This window comes from Cebidichthys violaceus, unplaced genomic scaffold, assembly GCF_023349555.1.
Source record: "Cebidichthys violaceus isolate CVI_PGR_0920_01 unplaced genomic scaffold, fCebVio1.0.p SCAF_23, whole genome shotgun sequence".
Classification (NCBI taxonomy): Eukaryota; Metazoa; Chordata; class Actinopteri; order Perciformes; family Stichaeidae; genus Cebidichthys; species Cebidichthys violaceus.
This window is the reverse complement of record NW_027176406.1, coordinates 5,272,179-5,291,109: the sequence shown is the minus strand read 5'-3', so window position 1 is coordinate 5,291,109 and position 18,931 is coordinate 5,272,179. Positions and strand designations below refer to the sequence as shown.

Here is an 18,931-nt window from a genome sequence, read left to right as displayed (position 1 = left end):
ATGGACGACCAGCGCTGTTCCTTAGATCCTAGCAGGAGTGCTCCCTGCACACCCAAACACAGAAAGCCTGCGGCAAGTACCTCAAACACAGGTGAAAACTAAAACTGTCTGTATTCATCTCTGTAAACATTTCCAGAAGTGTGGTGCAATTTTTGCAATTGCCTCTTACTTACCATTTCTTCCCAACAGATCCAGTTTCAGACAAGTTGCATTTTTGTTTTTAATGTTCTATATAGTTACTTAACTATTACAGCTGTTTTCACATGTCATCTTCCCAGGTATAGATTCTGAAATGTTGTTCAGCCTCTTGACCAACACTCAGAGCCAACGGCTTGACGACCAGCGAGTGTCTCTTCCATCAATACCAGGATTAGGAAAGGAAAATGCCACATCTGCAGGAGGAGATTCAAGCTACTTGTGTTACATGGTCTCTAAAGTCCAGGTTAGTACTTCCCTTTATTAAAGAACAAAATATTTTACAGTTTTAACAGCAATTGATGAAAGTACCAAAATACTGTGGTGATGTTGGCTGTGGCTTTAAATGTTGCACAAATTTGAAATAAGATTGTGGACAAAATATTGCACAAATGAGATGTAATCAGAATCAGAAATACTTTATTGATACCCAGGGGGAAATTGGTATGCTATAGTTGCTCTTATATATAAGCATAAAGAAATAGAAGAAAAGTAGAAATAAAGGACTTTGTAAAATGGAAATTAAGTACATATTGCGACAATATATAACACAATGGATGTAGAGAATATAAGTAAATAATAAAGACAAGATATAAGGAATGACAAATATAATAAAATATGTACAAATATATGCATGAGACATACAATATACAACCACAGTGTACAAAGTGTAAAAATGCTAAGAAGTGGGATGTAATAAATGTGTTCAATGCAAATTTCAAAAGTAGTATAAATGGGAATTAGATAGGATTTTTTTTTAAATGTACAGTATAGATGCAGTATTAATGGCATAGTATTGCACAATTGAAAATGTGTTGCAGCTTTTTGCACATAAGAGTAATACATTATTTTTGGGCTAAGATTCTTATGATTACATTCTTACATGAAGTCATTATTTGCTCAATGCTCTGTAGAATGTTATGTGTTAAAGTGTGCCTCCTGAGACGTGCTGGTGTAATGCATTTCAGGGTTCCAGAATGGATGAGCAAAGGTGCTCTCTACCTCAACTCCTAACCCCGGCAGCCCACTGTGCACCAAAAAAGTCTACGTCTGGATCTGGTTCAGGCCCTCCACGTTCAGCCTCATTCAGCCCCGGCTCAGACATAGAACGACCAAAGACTAAAGATAAAGCATCTCAAAAACAGGTATATGCTCAAATCACAGCTATCATTTTTATCCCAGGAGGTAAATTACATGTATTTATTTAAACAATGATGTCTGCAGTCTGACCGCCCATTTGTTTTTTGCATGCAATTTATATTCCAGACTATTTACTCACCTTTTTTTTCCATCTAGGCCTTGACTCCAGCTGAACAGGAAACATTTTTTTCCTTAATGAGTCATTCCCAGCATGGGCGAATGGATGACCAGCGATGTGTCCTAAATGTTAGTTCCCAGTCCACACCCAAACACAAACCCAGTCAGAGCACTGTGCCCAAAGGTTAGAATAATATGTTTGCTTTCTTGTTTTTATTCTTGCATTTAAGGTTTTTACAATGCTAATTTAATTGCGCTTTAATTGATAACATATTCTACCTTAAAACTAACGTGTCTCTTTTTTCACTGTCCCAGGTCCAGATTCTGAAAAGTTCTTCAGCCTGCTGTCCAACTCTCAGGGCCGACGGCTTGATGACCAGCGAGTCTCTCTTCCTTCATTGCCAGGGATACAGAATGGAGGCACCACATCAACATCAACTGCTGCAGAGAGGGATGCAAGCTACTTGTGTTACATGGTCTCCAAAGCCCAGGTTAGTCCGATACACAGAACGGTGCAAACAACATTGTGAAACCATTATGAAAAGTTTTATGCAGGTGAAGAATATATGCAACTGATTCAACATTACAACAATGAATCCTATTTTTCTCTCACAGGGCTCAAGGATGGATGAACAGAGATGTTCAGCGCCCCACATTTTCCAAAATCTGGGTACCCCATCTACGCACCGTAAAGAGCATCCCAGTTCAGACGCATCTAATAAACCTCCCCAAAGGTCTCCCTCCTCAAACTGCACCAAACCTGACCAACATGGGCAGGTGAGACGTCATGTTGCGCAAAACACAGCTTATAGTTTTGCCAACACATTTATTCTCCTGTAATCGTATATTTTTCAAAATAAGATGTTAGAATTACATCAGTGATGGTTAGGGAGGCTCCTCCTCCACAGTCTTTTGAAGAAAAAATGTACTTGTTTCATTTCGTCCTCTGATTTTTTTGCACAATTCTTTTTTCAGTGTCATCCTCTATTTGCTAAATTGTCTGTAAGTTGTCCCACCTCTCATTGCCTTTCTTTCTTTAAACCTTTATTAGGAGACATCTCCAGCTGACCAGGAGCCATTCTTTAAAATGATGAGTCATGCACAAGGGCGACGTATGGAAGACCAACGTTGCTCTTTACAGCCCAGCAGAAGTACACCTGCCACACCCACACACAATGGAAGCGCTTTAAATAGTAAACCCGCAGGTCAGAAAAACACACAGGGAAAGGTCAAGTATGTGTTTTCTGTCTCTGAGTTGTCACAGAAATAACTCTTGTCTTTCCGTAACAGGTGCAGACGCTGACGCATTCTTCAAAACCATTGCCTCCAGTCAAGGACGACGGCTAGATGATCAGCATGTTGCACTACCTACCTTCACAGGGATAAGTGGGAATTCTGAAAGAAATAGAAATGAAAATGGTAGAAATGCAAAGGCTGGAATCCCAGTAAGTTACACAACATTTAAATCCTTATTGGTATAAATATAATGATTATTGCCAATTGTTGCTTAGTTCCTTGTCATTTTTATATCACATTCCCACAAGATGTATGTCTGTCAATGTGCAGGTATATTCATGCTTCTACAATACTCAAGAACTATTCATGGCAGAAATATCACTCTTGGACCCCTTATAGATTAGCTGAGTTAAAAAGATTTTGGAGCATTTTAATATGGTTCTAAATTCCTGATGTGGAGCATTTTACTGTATTTGCATATCTGTATTTTATGTAAAGGACGAAAGTATGTTGGCATGGAAATATTTGATTAATTAATAGCCTCATACCCACAATTAATTATTATTCTATAAATCACAGCGGAGTACTTGACAGCTCAACTGCCTTTTGTTTTTATTTTTCTTCTGCAAGGCTTCGCCACTACACATCACCGTGTCTGAAAGTACACCAACAACATCAAGGAAGGACTGTTACAGACCTACCTCACCATCCCGCATGGCTTATGCAGAATCTGGCTCCCCCAGAGCCTTACCCAAATCTGCTTCATTTACCCCTGAGACAGATTATCAGAAAAAGCAAAATTCGCCAGCACAGGTGACTTTTTTATTTTAATATGCTTATACTGTATAACGTCGCATAAAGTAACGCCAGTAGACTGCATGCATTTACCAAAATGGTTCCTTAATGATTTCAACTAAAGAAAATCAAATTGTTGAAAATGAAAAAATCTAACTTGTGTGAGCCCATAGTTTGAAATACCACACCTATCCCCAGTTAAGTGTTTCAGTTAGGGTGGAAGTGATGCTCCTTTGTCAGATTCCCATGTGTGAGTTTTGCTGATAATGATACATCTTTCTGCTTTAAGTGATTATTTTAAACTCTAGTCTTTGAACTGTTCTGCATTTGGCCACCAATGAATGAACAAAACAACTAAACATTCATCGCCGAACAACTTTGTATAGAACAATGACACGCTATTTCTTCACAGGTGACAGTGAGGGTGTCCATGAGCTTCACACCAGAGCAGGTAAGCTGTGTCACAGCTTGTGTAGATTGTGAGCTTTTTGCCTGCTATTGTCTTAATAAAAGATTAATTTCTTCATCTATACTTATGTGTCAAAGGGGCAGAAGAATATCAACCAACCATGTGCGTTCCCAGAAGTCTTCCTCACTCTAGGAGCCCCTGGAGATAACCTTGTGATCCCCCTGAGCCCAGGACCTGGCGGGCCCCTGTCCTTCAACTTAAACCTTGTTCCAAAAGAAGATGTCAAGTCCAGGCACTGCTCTCCAAGCCATGCAAGTCCCAGAAAAGCCAACTCAAGGCCGCCATCTCCCAACTCACATGAACAGGGTAACATGACCAACCCCATCAATCAAGATGAAGACTGCTTCTCTCTGATTGAGAAGATTCACACAGCCCAGCTGCAGAAGGGTATGGCTCAAGGTGGACATAAATGGAAAGGGGATCCTGGAAAGGGGAGGGAAAAGGCAGTGCAAGGAAAGGGAAAGGGGGGTGGAAAGAAAGATAGGAAGGATGGTGGCAATAAACAATAGTCAGGTGCCACTTTGTAAATGATCTTTTGAGGAAAGCAACAGAGATGAATGTAAAGTGTCAGTAATTGGCTAGGAAAATAATTGATTGAACAATGTTTATAAAATTGTATCCGTAGTTTTCATTTTCCCACACTAATTAGAAGCTCTTGCTGTAGTAAAACTCAAGTTTATTGTTTTTATTTTCAGAACTGGGTAGGTTATTTGTGAAGGCGTTTGATTTCATTTTATTCTTTTGCTGGTTAAATGTTACATATACATATACACATGGTCTATTTTGTTTCAAGCTTAGTGGTGTGGATAAGAACTCCTTGCTTTGCTTTTTCAAATGACAATGCAATGTATGCAGTTAAAGATAATGCAGTTTTAGCTGCTTATCCAAAAAGAGAAATTGTAGGTGGGTTGAAATTAAACCCATTATTCTGCCAATAAAAACTGAAATGAAACCTTCGTGTTTGCTCTTGATTAGTTGAAACACATAATTCAGCCTAGAGCATACTTTTAACATTTTACATAATTACAGAGCTACAATATCAGGCACTGTTTTCTGTAAATTATTTGTGTGTCTCAACTACACACGATGAAAAAGAAACGGAACACTTGAGACATGTTTAACATTTATTGAAGAAAATTATCAGGGGCTCATATTGTATGAACTCTGTTAAAATGCCTCAGCTTGGTCTTGTGTCTCATTCAGCAGAGTCACCTCCCTGAAAGTAAGAGAGAGCATTAGTTACTTGGCCAGTGTTTGTAGGAATGTATTAGCATTACAATAACATTCAGTATGTACTGATGGAAAAAGGCAAGCAATGCAACAATGACAAAACCATGAGGTAAGGAGAATAATCAGCAATATGGCTTGTGGATTAGCACACTGCACCTGGTCATTAATGTCAAAGGTCATAATCTATATACATATATTTATTTGTATATATGTGTGTGTATGTGTGTGTATTTCACATTGGAATGTAAAATACTGGATATTTAGAGGAAGAATATGCACATAGTTATAATATGATATAAAGAGAATGAAAAAGATACCTTTCCAGCATCACGGCTCTTGACTCTCAGCTTGTTGACCTGGGACTCAGCGATGTCAGCGCGCTCCTGAGCTTCTTCCAGCTCATGCTGGACCTTTCTCAGCCTGGACATGTGAGTGTTGGCCTGCTCCTCCTGTGTAAGGTTTAAGAGTATTAATAATTTAGTTGTTAATGGTGATAACATTCATTTCATTGCCTGATAAGTCAAATTAATATAGTTGACTCACAGCCTCCTCGGCCTGTCTCTTGTAAGCCTTGACTTTGAGCTGCAGCTTGTCCACCAGATCCTGAAGTCTGGTCACATTCTTCTTGTCCTCCTCAGTCTGTTCAGATAAAGAATTGTCACTTATGGAGTGTTGAAGCAGAATCAATTTTTTTTGGAAGAGGTATTTAGATGTTTCCGTAAGTAAAAGTAGTAATACCACAGTGTAAGAATACTCTGTAACAAGTAGAAGTCCTACATTAAAAATATTACTTCAGTAAAAGTACACATGTATTATCAGAAAAATGCCCATAAGGTATCAAAAGAAAAAGATTAAGCCGAGTGGAACTGTTATATTATTAAATATATATACTTTGTTACAGTATATTGTGATGTTGTTGCTAGTCAATTATACATTTTGGTAGTTTTACCAATAATAATCATGTTTTTTAAAGGTACCATATAATTTGTATGTAAAATATTTAAGGCTCTGCTCACCCATATTCCACCCACATAGGTGTGTTCACTTATGTTGCCTAATTAGTGCTTGATTGGCATCTCCCTCAACCTTTTGTTGATTTTGTTGTAGGGTGGGGCACTTGCGTATGTACAGTAGTGTGGTTTAGTTGGGTTTAATTCCCAGCATAGCTCCACCCTACTTATACCTGAGTAGTGGTCTAATCAGGCAGGGTATTCGGAAACACACGTGGGTGTGCTGACAATTGAGCCAACAATATGCAAAGAAATGTAGTTGAGTAAAAAGTACAATATGTGCTTCTGAAATGGATAGGTGACTTGAAGTATAAAGGGAAAAACTCAAAATACCTCAAAATTGTATTTAAGTACAGTACTTTAGTAAATGTACTTTCCATCACTGTTATCAAGGTTTGAGTGAAATTAATTGACCTGGTATGTCAGCTCCTTCACTCTCCTCTCGTATTTGCGAACACCTTTCACAGCATCAGCTCCACGTCTCTGCTCGGCTTCAACCTCAGTCTCCAGCTCTCGCACCTGTAATGTGATGATAGAAATAATAAATAAAGATTTTCCTTTCTTCAACCGTGTGAGCATTTATATATAGTACATACCCTGGACTCCAGTTTCTGGAGCTGCTTCTTGCCACCCTTCATGGCGAGGTTCTCAGCCTCATCCAGACGGTGCTGCAGGTCCTTGACTGTGACCTCCAGGTTCTTCTTCATCCTCTCCAAGTGAGCACTGGTGTCCTGCTCCTTCTTCAGCTCCTCTGCCATCATGGCAGCCTGAAATGATACAATGGTCTCTAATTCTTTCACAATCTATAATACATATTGTCAGTGCATGGAGGTAGAACAAAAACACAACATAGGTGAGTTAGAGATGTAAACTCACGTCAGTGATAGCCTTTTTGGCTTTCTCCTCAGCATTTCTTGCTTCCTGAACTGAATCATCCACTTCACCCTGAACCTGGACAAGATCAGTCTCCAGCTTCTTCTTGGTGTTCATAAGACTGGTGTTCTGTATGTTAAAAATAAGGAAGCCATGTTTAATATGATGTTTTTTTATTGTATTTTTTAAATACTAATTTCTTGTGAATTATTGAAAACAAACCTGAGAGTGAAGCAGTCCCACACGCTCACTAGCATCAACCAACTCCTGCTCAGCCACTTTGCGTCCTCTCTCTGTCTGCTCTAGAGCGGCTCTCAGCTCCTCAATCTCAGCCAGCATCAGGCCATTTCTGCGCTCCACCATGGCAACCTGCTCCTTCATGTCTTCCTGTCCTCTGAGAGCATCATCAAGGTGCAGTTGGGCATCCTGAAAACAAAGAGAAAAAAAGATTTAACTTTTTTGTTTGTTTCGTCTTCGTCCTGTTTTTTTCATTCAGCAATCCAACCAAACCCACCTTGAGCTGTCCCTGGACGTTCCTCAGTTGTTTCTGGGCCTCAGCCGACTGCCTGTTGGCATGGCTCAGCTGAATCTCCATCTCATTTAGGTCTCCCTCCATCTTCTTCTTGATTCTCAAGGCATCGTTCCTGCTCCTGACCTCAGCATCGAGAGTGCTCTGCATGGAGTCAGTCACCCTCTGGCTGTTCCTCTTGATCTGCTCCATCTCCTCATCCTTCTCTGATATCTTCCTGTCAACCTCACCTTTGATCTGGTTGAGCTCAAGTTGAACACGGAGAATCTTGGACTCCTCATGCTCCAGTGTACCCTGCAAGAAAAGCTAAGTTTAGCTAAAAACCACAATGACTGTGCTGCCATTATAAAAAAAAAACATATTTGAAATTAGTTAAACAACTAAAGGCATAAGGCACCATGAAATTAATTGTTGCAATAAATAACAATTGAAATAGAAGTGATGATACCTCAGCTTCCTCAAGTGCAGTCTGAATTTCAACCTTCTCACTTTCTACAGCCTTTTTGGATTTTTCCAGCTCATGGATGCTTTTTCCAGTCTCACCAATCTGTTCAGTCAGGTCTGAGATCTCCTCTAAAGAGTAAACACAAGAAAGATAAAGAGTCTTAGACTCTTCACAACTGGTTATACATTATTGTTTGCCTTTACTGTCGATAATAGTTCACACATACGTTGCAGGTTCTTGTTCTCTCTCTTCATGGTCTCCAAATGATCCAGAGCCTCCTCATAAGAGTTCTTCATCTTGAACAGTTCAGTGCTGAGAGAGCGAGCCTCCTTCTGGGCTCCTTCCAGCTCTGCCTGGCTCTCCTCATACTTCTGCTTCCATTCTGACAGGACCTAGAATTGTGGAGGTTAAAAAAGGTTAAGTTAATCATATAGGTCTGTATTTCTTGTGATAAAACTGGCTTTGGATTGCAGATTAACCATTTACCTTGTCAAAGTTCCTCTGCTTCTTGTCAAGGTTGGCAGCCAGAGAATTAGCTCTCTCCACATCAATCATGAGGTCCTCCACCTCACCCTGCAGCCTCTGCTTGGTCTTCTCCAGAGAGGCACACTTGGAGTTCACAGCTTCAATGGATTCCTCAGCATCCTGAAGGCGCTGGGCAAGCTTTTTCCTGTAAAAGAAGTGTATTTGATTTTGCCAAACTATCTAAAAAGTGGTAAAATATTGAATTCAAAACATATATACATTTGAAGACATAGAAAGGTTTTATGTACTTTGCCTCCTCCAGCTCCTCAGTGCGCTGGATAGCATCAGTCTCATATTTGGATCTCCACTGAGCCACCTCACTGTTGGCCTTGGACATTCCTCGCTGCAGCTCAGCCTTGGCCTCTTGCTCCTCCTCAAACTGCTCTCTGAGCAGATCACAGTCATGGCGGGCGGACTGAACAGCATGAGCCAGGGCGTTCTTGGCCTATAAATTCATCACAAGAAGCATGGAAGTCTTAATTAATTCTGTTTAAATACTGTAGTACATACACAGAACATATTTTCTAAAACAAAAAATTGAATTCGGTTTACAAAATAAATAAGCGCATTGCCGTTTTTTGTTCAGAAAAACTTGTTGTTCCGAGATATCAATTTAGATATCATACCTGATAAATAGACATACATACAAGCATAAATTGCTTTATAAAGTGGACAATGTAAATATTAGATATTGTACCTTTACTTCCTCCTCAATGTGTCTCTTAAGCTCTTCAATCTGCTGAGTGTAAGCCTGTTTGCCTCTAGTGAGCTGGGAAATAAGAGCTTCTTTCTCCTCAATCTGGCGAGAAAACTCCCCTGAAAAAAAATAAGAGGAAAAAACGATTGGGATGGCTTCTTTCATTCCTGAAATATTGCAGGAAAGTCTTTCAAAACAAACAATTTGAAATAGTAGCACAACACACAGGTAAAAGAAAAATTGTATGGAATTCTCTGCAACTATGCCTGATAGGAATCACATTATATCCTGTAAGTCAATCATAATTTTGAAACATTTGAATAAATAATATCTGAATTCAAAAGAGGCACAAATCAATATAGTATTACATATTTCACATCTTTGAATACATACCGTTCTCTGTTTGCAGTCTTGCCCTCTGTGCACTCAAGTCATTTAGCTGGCGAACGTTCTCATCATTTTTAGACTTGATTTCACTTAATTGGTCTTCAAGAGTTCGGCTCAATTTCTCCAGATTGGCCTATAATTGGGATGTAATTGACATAACTCAAATGCAGTGAACATAGAACCTACTCATCAGATATTCTGTGTTTATTCTCCACTTTCATCATTTGGATATTTTCTGAAATCTTATGTAATTGCAATTTTTCTGAAAAACAGTGCACACCTTTGCTTTGGCAACAGACTCCATGTTGCTTGAGAGGTCATCAATCTCCATCTTGTACTCGCTCTTCTCCTTCTCCAGCTTCTGCTTGACACGCTGGAGGTTGTCGATCTGCTCTCCCAGCTCTGCAACACTGTCAGCCTGCTTCTTGCGGAGAGCTGCTGCGGTAGCTTCATGCTGCAGGGTTGACTCTTCAAGATCCCGACGCAGCTTCTGAAACTCAGCCTCCCGCTTCTTGTTCATCTCAATCTGAGCTGATGTTGCTCCACCAGCTTCCTCGAGCCTCTCACTGATCTCCTCGAGCTCCCTGGAGAGGTCAGCCCTCTGCTTCTCTACCTTAGCCCGAGCTGCCCTCTCAGCCTCAATCTCTTCCTCCAGCTCCTCAATACGAGCCTGGATTTGATGATAGTAATATCAATGCAACATATTAACCTTAACATGTTTGTTTTGATTCACTGAGTGTAATATTCATGTCAAATACATTACCTGGAGTTCCTTGATTTTCTTCTGAAGCTGGGCACCAAGAGACTGTTCATCCTCAATCTTGCTGAGGAGCTGACTGGTCTCAAAGTCCTTCCTGGAAGAGGAGACCAAGAAAAATGTCACTGTCATAGTTTTACTGTTGTTTGAGTGTAATGTGTGGTATGCTGATACGAGGATTAATAAACTTACAAACAAACAAAAACTTACTTTTTGATTTTCTCGTCAGATTGCTGCTTGTCATTCTCCAGATCCATTATGGATTCCTGGGCCAGTTTCAGATCTCCCTCAAGCTTCCTCTTGGCTCTCTCAAGGTCCATGCGAAGCTTCTTCTCTTGCTCCAGTGATCCCTCAAGCTTTTGAAATAAAATGTTTTGTATTTATACAATGGAACATCAATCCTAAAACCCAAACTGTTTTATAGTTTCATAACTTTGAAAGCAATGTTTCCTCACATCGTCCACTTGCTGTTCCAGCTTTGTCTTGGCCTTGCTCAGAGTGTTGACTTTATCTTCCTCTGCCTGGAGATCATCAAGTGTTTGCTGGTGAGCCTCTTGGAGGGCTTTCTTCTCCTTGGTTAACTTGGCAATGACCTCATCTTGAGATGCCATCTCCTCCGTCAGGTTTTTCACCTAAAAAAAGGAATGAAGGATACACTTTAGTATAACTTAATCCATGCATATGTGATTATGTAGACATATTTTATCGGTTTGTATCAGTGTATATTTCAAGTTATGTGAACCTTGTTTTCTGTGGCATGTTTCTCCTTCTCCACTTTAGCCAAGGTGAGCTCCAAGTCATCAATGTCTTTCTTCAGCTCAGAGCATTCATCCTCCAGCTTCCTCTTCTTGGCAGTCAGCTCAGCATTCATTTCCTCTTCATCCTCCATTCTCTCAGTTGTCTCTTTGAGTTTGGCCTCAAGCTGGATTTTGCTCTTGATGAGCCCTTCACACCTTTCCTCTGCATCACAGAGGTTCTCACCTTCCTATATTTTGAACATATATATGGTATTATTTTGAGTGAAAAATTATTCAGTTGGTAAAGCAAAAAGCTTGACTGTTTGACTGAAGATCTGACTGACATAGTTAACTGACAAACAGAACATGAAGTCTGCTTAAGTATTCTACTCACAGAAGCCACTTGTAGTTGCAGGTCATTCTTTTCCTGCAGCAGAGAAACCATCTTCTCCTCCAGTTCCTTCTTCTTGGCTAATGCAGTAGACAGGTCTGTTTTCATCTTATCATAGTTCTCCTTCATCTGTTGCAGCTCCTTCTCAGTCTCAGCAGTCTTAAGAAGAGGCTTGATCTTGAAGTACAGATGCATCCATGGCCAGTTCTTCACATTCATGAATGATCGGATGTTGTATTGGACTGTGAAGATTGCATCTCTAATAAGATACCATAAAAAAATATTTTGGTTAACACCACACAGGACTTCAGTTCATAAAGTATGTTGTATGAGAATCCTACCTCCTCTCCATCATTTTAGCAAATTCCTTCCTCATGAGGAAACCTCTGCAGCGAGCCTGAGTCATGGTCACCAGCGTAGCCAGTTTGTCATCTCTCATCTCCTCCAGGGTACCCAACAGACCAGCTTTGAAGAACACCTATTATGTCAAGTGAAGGAAATTAGTCATTAGCACACATGGATGAAACAGGACAACTGCATTCGTGAAAGTCTGTTAATATTGTCCAAAATAATGTACCTTTGTGTGCCCAAACTTGTACTGAGTGTGGTCCACATCAATGGACCCCAGCAGCTTCTCTGCAGCTTTTTTGTTGTCAATGAACTGTCCCTCAGGGATGACACTAGCATTCAATACTTTGTATCTACAATAGAATTAATGGTGTTACTTATACCTCACTCATCAGCCCCATGTATTACCTCATAATCACTTGAATTACTTCTACAGCCAATTACCTCTGCTTAAAGTCACCATAGAGGACTCTGCTGGGGAAGCCCTTTCTGCAGATTCTGATGCCTTCCAGCACACCGTTACACCTCAGCTGGTGGATGACCAAGTGGTTCTCCATAAGACCTGGTAATTGCAAACACATATTGGGTAGAATTTCTCTTTTTTTACTATGTTTCACAAAGTGCAGAAAGAAGTATTATGAATGTCTTACCTGGGGTCTTTGATTCATTAGGAATCAAGCAACGGACAAAATGAGGGTGGGTGCTCCTCAAGTTGGTCATCAGCTTTCCCAAGTTCTCCTGTGGAGCATCATAACAAGATAATAGGTCAACATTATTTGAGGTTTTTGAATTGTTATCCAAAGATATGAAACAATACATACTCTGAAAAGGGCAGACACAGTCTGGAAGGAACCTCCCTTCTTCTTTCCAGCCTTCTTGCCAGCAGCACCCTCTGTTTTGCAAAATATTTGAATTTCATTAATGGGACTGAATAAGTAACGTTTTATCAGTGTTTAAGCATTTTTCTTTGTGAAAAATGGATTTTGTAGTTCAGAGACGGTCTGAAAGGAACCATCCTGCCCGCCAGTTGGTTGTTCCAGAGAAGTTACAACAATACCACTGAATCATTGCCTTTGTTTCTGCTCAGGTTTTATCTCTTTACTAACATAAATTACCAGTTTGTATAACGTCTTACCTTCAGGTGCATTGTGGCTTAAATACAGTAATGCTAGCAGTTTGTTTGCAGATTTCTGGTAGAGCTGAATAACTGAGTCATTCAGGGGGTCCTTGTTCTTGTCCAGCCAGCCATTGATATTGTAGTCCACTGTACCAGCATAGTGAATCAGAGCGAAGTGAGCATCGGCCTTGCCCTTTCCAGGCTTTGGCTTCTCAAAGGCCTTGGTCTTGCCAAGATGCTGATCATGCAGCTTGTTCTTGAAAGATGTGTCTGTAGCCTTGGGGAACATGCACTCCTCTTCAAGGATGGAGAAGATGCCCATCGGCTGAAGAGACATTTTGTCATATTAGAAAGAATCAATAATTTAGCACACACTCAGAAAACAGGAATTTCGTTCTACCTGACAGATTTGTCTTACCTTCTCGATAAGCTCAATGCAGGCAGCCAAGTCCATACCGAAGTCAATGAACTCCCATTCAATGCCTTCTTTCTTGTACTCCTCTTGCTCCAGGACGAACATGTGGTGGTTGAAGAACTGTTGCAGTTTCTCATTGGTGAAGTTGATGCAGAGTTGCTCCAAGCTGTTAAACTATAATTACAGAAATATTTGATTTTATAGCAAAATGGGGTTGAAATTAAAACTGCTCAGATACTTTTCCGCAACTCACATCAAAGATCTCAAATCCAGCGATATCCAACACTCCAATGAAGAACTGTCTTGGCTGCCTTGTGTCCAGCATCTCATTAATACGGATGACCATCCACAAGAACATTTTCTCATAGACGGACTTGCACAGAGCACTGACAGCATTGTTGACCTAGAAATAAGGATTTTAGTGTGGTAATCTATCAGAATAGCCTAATATTTTCATATCAAAATGCAAAACTTTTTATTTTTGTTACCTGTGGCACTGTCTGACCTTTGGTCACCATCTCATTTCCAACCTTGACTCTTGGGTAGCACAGAGCTTTCAGCATGTCTGCTGAGTTCAGGCCCATGAGGTAGGCAATTTTATCAGCCTCTGAGTGAAAGAAATTTTTTTTTCCATTTATGCAAAGAAATGCACAGGATCTAACAAAACAATGTTAACACTATGAAGCAAGAATATGAGCTGTAACATTATTAAAATCCACATTGAAAACACTCCTAAAAACGTAGGCAAAATGTACTTAAAGTATCAAAAGTTGTCATAGTGCAGAAAAATGGTCCCAGGTAGTATTTTACTATTGTATGTTTTTTTTAAAGACATTATTACTGCTGCATTATTGTCATTTATTTGTCAATATCATTTTTCTGTTGTATGTGTTTACTGTTGTGCTGAGTCTAACTCCTTTATATCCTGTTAGGTATTTTAATCTACAGCAATGTATCATATTCTGTGAGATCATCATATGTTTTTAGCTCTCTCTCCTGTGAGAACCATGTATGCTGCATTCTCCTGGAATCAGGTGGAATCAACTTCTGGACAGCATCGGAAAAACAAACAGTCCGAAGGAATGCCAGGATGGCAAAAATAAATATGTACGACAATATCTTGCTATGGTAATAAATTACATTTTTTTTGGTTAATTATTTTCCGTAATTATTCTAGTAATGCATGTAGCTATATAAGCTTTCTCTGTAAATTTAGTCAAGAAGGACAGTTACCGTTGCCAGTATTCTCTGCCAGCCTCACCCAATTTTACTGTCCTGCTCTCGTCCACTATAATGATATTCGGTTCCAGTCCAAGAGGGATTTATCTAGTTTATAGGTTATGAAGGTGAAAAAGTCACAGTTTAATGCAGTAATTCTACAGCAATATACTACCATACTATATCCTTTTAACTGACTGTGAAGTCACAGTATACAGCTGTTATTCTACTATGATTTACTTTAAAAATGTCACAGTACGTTGCTGTGAAAGTAATATGACTAGAAACCAGTAGTTTACTGTACATTTACAATCAAATATTAAACAGTGAGCTTCTTGTACAAACAATACTATGTACTATAATTGTCTTAACCCGTGAAGGAAAACTTAATCCTTCAGTTTATCAGAATTCAAAGTTAAAATCACCAAATTTGGAGATACATGGTTTTCACTCGACAGGAAGGATGTGAACAATTTTAATCTGAAAAGTATCTAGTAACTACAGCTGTCAGACAAATCCAGTCTCGTAAAAAGTACAATATTTGCCTGTGAGATGTAATTTAGTAGAAATATAAAGTTGCATTATAAGGAAATACTCAAGTAAAGCAAGAGTAACTAGGATTTGTACGTAAGTACATTACTTGAATCAATGTACAGTTACTTTCCACCAGTGCATGTAGAATGTTTGTTGGCACTTAATGTCTTACTTTGGGCTGTTTGTCTGTCATATGACTTTTTGTTAGTGACAGCTTGTGACTGTTTTTTCTCTTTATTCGTGCAATGTGTCTGTTTGGAATATGTTATCATGCTGTTTTAGACTGTTCCCATGACATAGTATATCCTTTAACCGTTTTCATGATTAATGCTATTTTTTGGCCACAGATGAAATGGCATCCATACCGCTCTATAAGTTATCTCATGTTGCTTTAAAATCTCACACATCAGAGTGCCAGACCTTCTTTGTAGGTGAAATATGCATTCCACCAATATAATCCACTGTTGTAGCAGTGTGATTAAGTTGTGATTACATTCTTGCAGTATACGTTTATGCAAAAAAGTGAGGTGTTTGTATTTAAAGTTTACCTGCTTAATATCCTTTGATGTGATATGATGTAGTTTGATTATATAAAATCACACTATTAATACAATTACCCTCAGTGCCATCGGGTTCACCCTGCTCCTCGCGCTGTTTCTGCTTGAATTTCATGTTGCCATGATGCATCACAGCGCCGGTCAGCTTGTAGATGGCAACCTTCTCCTCACCAGTGAAGCCCAAGATATCAATAGCAGTCTGCAATTCATGCACAGCAAATCCTTTTTTGAAAATCAGTTATTCTAACAATCATCTACTGTTATTGTACAAATTACAATTAACTTACATCGGTTGCAATGAACTCCTCCACATCATCGATGCTTTTGACAGTGATTTCACCCTGACTGATCATGTGGTAGTCATAGGGGTTGGTGGTGATCAGGAGAGCCTCTGGAAGAAATGAGAAGAAATTGATAAGTGAGAACACACTCTTACTTTTTCTATTATATGTTTATTGTCTTATAATGTACCCAGGAGCTCAGGCTTGTGGCCAGTCATCAGCTGATAGAAGATATGGTAGCTCCTCTCAGCAGACAACTGGAAGGTGACACGAGACTTCTCCAGCAGATCTGAGAGTATTTGTTAGATATGAAGAATTGAGGATAAAAGCAAATCAAACAATTCAAGACATATTGGGACAATGCTGTCCACTACAACAGGAAAATAACTAGAACTTACATGTTTCAATATCAGCTGAGGACAGCTTCCCACTAGTGCCAAAGTGGATTCTGATGAATTTACCCTAAACATTTACCAGAAAGTGTCAGTTTGACTCGAGGTGACAATAAGCATAAGAAAGGCAATGTGAAGGTCCATAATATGAATACTTACAAAACGAGAGGAGTTGTCATTCCTCACAGTCTTGGCATTACCATAGGCCTCTAGTAGAGGGTTGGCTGCAATGATTTGATCTTCCAGCGAACCCTATGTAGAAACATTATGAGGCTGTATAAATTATTCAACAACAATCAACTGCAGCAAAGATTTTTAGCGAACAACAAATTTTACCTGGATTTTGCTAGTTTCTGCTTTCTTTCCTCCAACCACTGCAATTGTTGCAAAGTACTGGATGACACGCTTGGTGTTGACAGTCTTTCCTGCACCGGATTCTCCACTGGGTTAATTATAGGATATTTAGTTATACTTACGAAGATAGTCACAAAGTTCCTAAAGAATTGTCTTGACAATTTGTGTTGTACTCACGTGATAAGGACAGACTGGTTCTCACGATCTGAAATATAAGCATACACGCTCAAGTTAAACCTATAATTGAGATTCTTCTTCGTCCCATCTCCTCAAATTCTGTGGTAACTTTGATCTTACCAGTGAGCATGAACTGATAGGCATTATCAGATATTGAGAAGATGTGGGGTGGAGCCTCAATCCTCTTCTTGCCTCTGTATGCATTGACAACCTGAGAATCGTACACAGGAAGCCACTTGTAGGGGTTCACGACGACGCAGAACAGGCCAGAGTAGGTCTGTAACACCACAGATAGAAAGATTATCACCTTTGATGCACAGGCTTTACAGATAAACGAGCACTAAGTTATGAGATTGAAGCTTACATAGATCATCCATGATGAAAAACGCTCTTTGAGGTTATACAGCACAGCTGGCTCATTGAGGTGGGTCATCATGGCCATGTCCTCCATTTTATCATACTTGGGTGGATTCATGGGATGGATTTCATCCTCTTTTACAGTTAGAGTCTGAATTGGAAATACAATAAAGAAAAAAAATCTAAGGTAGTCATAAAGTCTCATATAATAGTTTAATAAAATGTATCTTGTTCTCTTTCGCTAAGAAAATATGTGAAGTAAAACAATAATATCTTAATGATTTAGAGAACTGTCTGTTTGTTTGGGGTCATTTGAGTTTCATTGCATGATTACACTTACCTTTGATGTCTTTCCCTCATATTCCAGTGTGTCAACTGTGGCTTTGCCACCCTCTCTTTTAGTGAGTTTACCCTTGGAATACATGTTGTCAGGATCAGTTACAAAGTAGGCTGTTTTGGCATCAAATGGAGAAGTTTGAGCCTCAATCCTCTCCCTCTCTGGTTTTCTGAGGTAAACGGCCGCAGGGCCATAGGCCTCCATCTCTGCGTCTGTGCTCATGATGGCACCTTAAGCGACTGCAAATAAAAAGAGGTCTACTAAATTTCTCTAGTATTTGTTAAAATACATGTTAACATGCTGTTAGTAGGCATTTCAGGTGAGGTATGTTTTGAAATTGTAATCACTTAAAATAAACAATAATTTACCTCCTTTGGTCCCAACAGAAGATGGAGTCAGGTCTGTTCTTTTTTTATCCTATTAATAAACAGTCAAGCATGAGTACATGAATCTATAAAGTAATATATTATTCACTAAACTATCCACAAATTATTGTAAACTATTTTCTGGCATCTAATTTGTGTACAGCACTTCAGTGGGAATAAATAAATTATAATAAATTAAATAATTTTCAATAGTGCTTCTAGGCACTGCAGCAAATACATGATTAATCAATTACTAATTACACAATACTGATCAATTGAAGCTGATGAACTTACCTGAGCTGGAAACCTACCAGTTATCGACAGAGTGCTGAGCAGCCTCTTTTATAGAGGGAGGATTGTCTCCTCGGTAGGTGTGCCCTGCTCAGTTTGGTCATGCATTCTTGTCATGTTGTAGCTAATCCTGTGACACTGACATTTACATTGATTGATATTACCTTGTACTCACATTTGTTGCAGAAGATATTTTTTGCCTGTACCCAAACTGATGGGTAAAAAACATTGCGTTAGTAAAATGATTTCAAATGTTAGCGACTTTTAGACTTTATGTTACAAATATATGTATTATAATGTATATATATATTATATAGTTTTCCAAACACATGACTTAGTTGTTGCATTACACATTTATTAATACAATTGCTTACAATACAGTTTATACATGAACTCAAAGTATAAAAGAGCAGGATTGACGTTTTTTATGTTTTTTAAATCTTGTTAAATATGTTATTGCAATCATTTTAAAAATGTGATACATTTATTTAAAAATGTTTAATATTGCAGCGATTAAGAATGATATACAATAAAGATAATGACTCAATCTGTTTATTTTTATTTTGGAGAAGCACTCAAACGTCACTGATGTAATGTTGAAGGACATTCACAAATGTCAGATTTAGTAGTCCAATAGAACAGGGTCATTCCATTC

The 18,931-nt window shown here is 39.0% G+C and overlaps 2 protein-coding genes across 2 annotated transcripts; one reads left to right on the top strand and one right to left on the bottom strand.

The window, feature by feature from the left end:
- On the top strand, positions 1 to 4,875 carry LOC137878691 (uncharacterized). Its single transcript, XM_068719072.1, has 11 exons — positions 1 to 91; positions 279 to 442; positions 1,164 to 1,340; positions 1,492 to 1,636; positions 1,768 to 1,943; positions 2,068 to 2,229; positions 2,504 to 2,657; positions 2,743 to 2,897; positions 3,319 to 3,501; positions 3,896 to 3,934; positions 4,030 to 4,875. The coding sequence occupies exons 1-11, from the start codon at positions 1 to 3 to the stop codon at positions 4,459 to 4,461; spliced, it is 1,878 nt and encodes a 625-aa protein (XP_068575173.1). The 3' UTR covers positions 4,462 to 4,875.
- A 224-nt stretch (positions 4,876 to 5,099) lies between these two features.
- LOC137878443 (myosin heavy chain, fast skeletal muscle) lies at positions 5,100 to 17,842 on the bottom strand. Its single transcript, XM_068718744.1, has 39 exons — positions 17,624 to 17,842; positions 17,291 to 17,434; positions 17,047 to 17,203; positions 16,927 to 16,954; positions 16,732 to 16,837; positions 16,555 to 16,647; positions 16,402 to 16,465; positions 16,194 to 16,292; positions 16,010 to 16,113; positions 15,783 to 15,921; positions 13,902 to 14,020; positions 13,667 to 13,816; positions 13,417 to 13,587; positions 13,017 to 13,323; positions 12,703 to 12,773; positions 12,532 to 12,619; positions 12,326 to 12,443; positions 12,111 to 12,234; positions 11,875 to 12,011; positions 11,537 to 11,792; positions 11,148 to 11,390; positions 10,861 to 11,037; positions 10,616 to 10,761; positions 10,412 to 10,502; positions 9,929 to 10,318; positions 9,655 to 9,781; positions 9,262 to 9,380; positions 8,813 to 9,009; positions 8,526 to 8,709; positions 8,266 to 8,431; positions 8,043 to 8,167; positions 7,580 to 7,888; positions 7,288 to 7,491; positions 7,069 to 7,194; positions 6,789 to 6,959; positions 6,607 to 6,711; positions 5,726 to 5,821; positions 5,500 to 5,631; positions 5,100 to 5,168 (listed from the first exon to the last, which is right to left on the bottom strand). Exons 1-39 carry the CDS (start codon positions 17,840 to 17,842, stop codon positions 5,148 to 5,150), a joined length of 5,823 nt encoding a protein of 1,940 aa, XP_068574845.1. The 3' UTR covers positions 5,100 to 5,147.
- Between the last annotated feature and the right edge of the window lie 1,089 nt (positions 17,843 to 18,931).

Coding starts and splice junctions, on each gene's coding strand:
- LOC137878691 (XM_068719072.1), top strand. CDS start 1: ATGGACGACCAGCGCTGTTCCTTAGATCCTAGCAGGAGTGCTCCCTGC. Junction 2,230..2,503: donor AACCTGACCAACATGGGCAG/GTGAGACGTCAT, acceptor AACCTTTATTAG/GAGACATCTCCAGCTGACCA. Junction 3,502..3,895: donor AGCAAAATTCGCCAGCACAG/GTGACTTTTTTA, acceptor ATTTCTTCACAG/GTGACAGTGAGGGTGTCCAT.
- LOC137878443 (XM_068718744.1), bottom strand. CDS start 17,842: ATGAGCACAGACGCAGAGATGGAGGCCTATGGCCCTGCGGCCGTTTAC. Junction 16,955..17,046: donor CTATCAGTTCATGCTCACTG/GTAAGATCAAAG, acceptor CTTATATTTCAG/ATCGTGAGAACCAGTCTGTC. Junction 6,960..7,068: donor CCAAAAAGGCTATCACTGAC/GTGAGTTTACAT, acceptor GTATCATTTCAG/GCTGCCATGATGGCAGAGGA.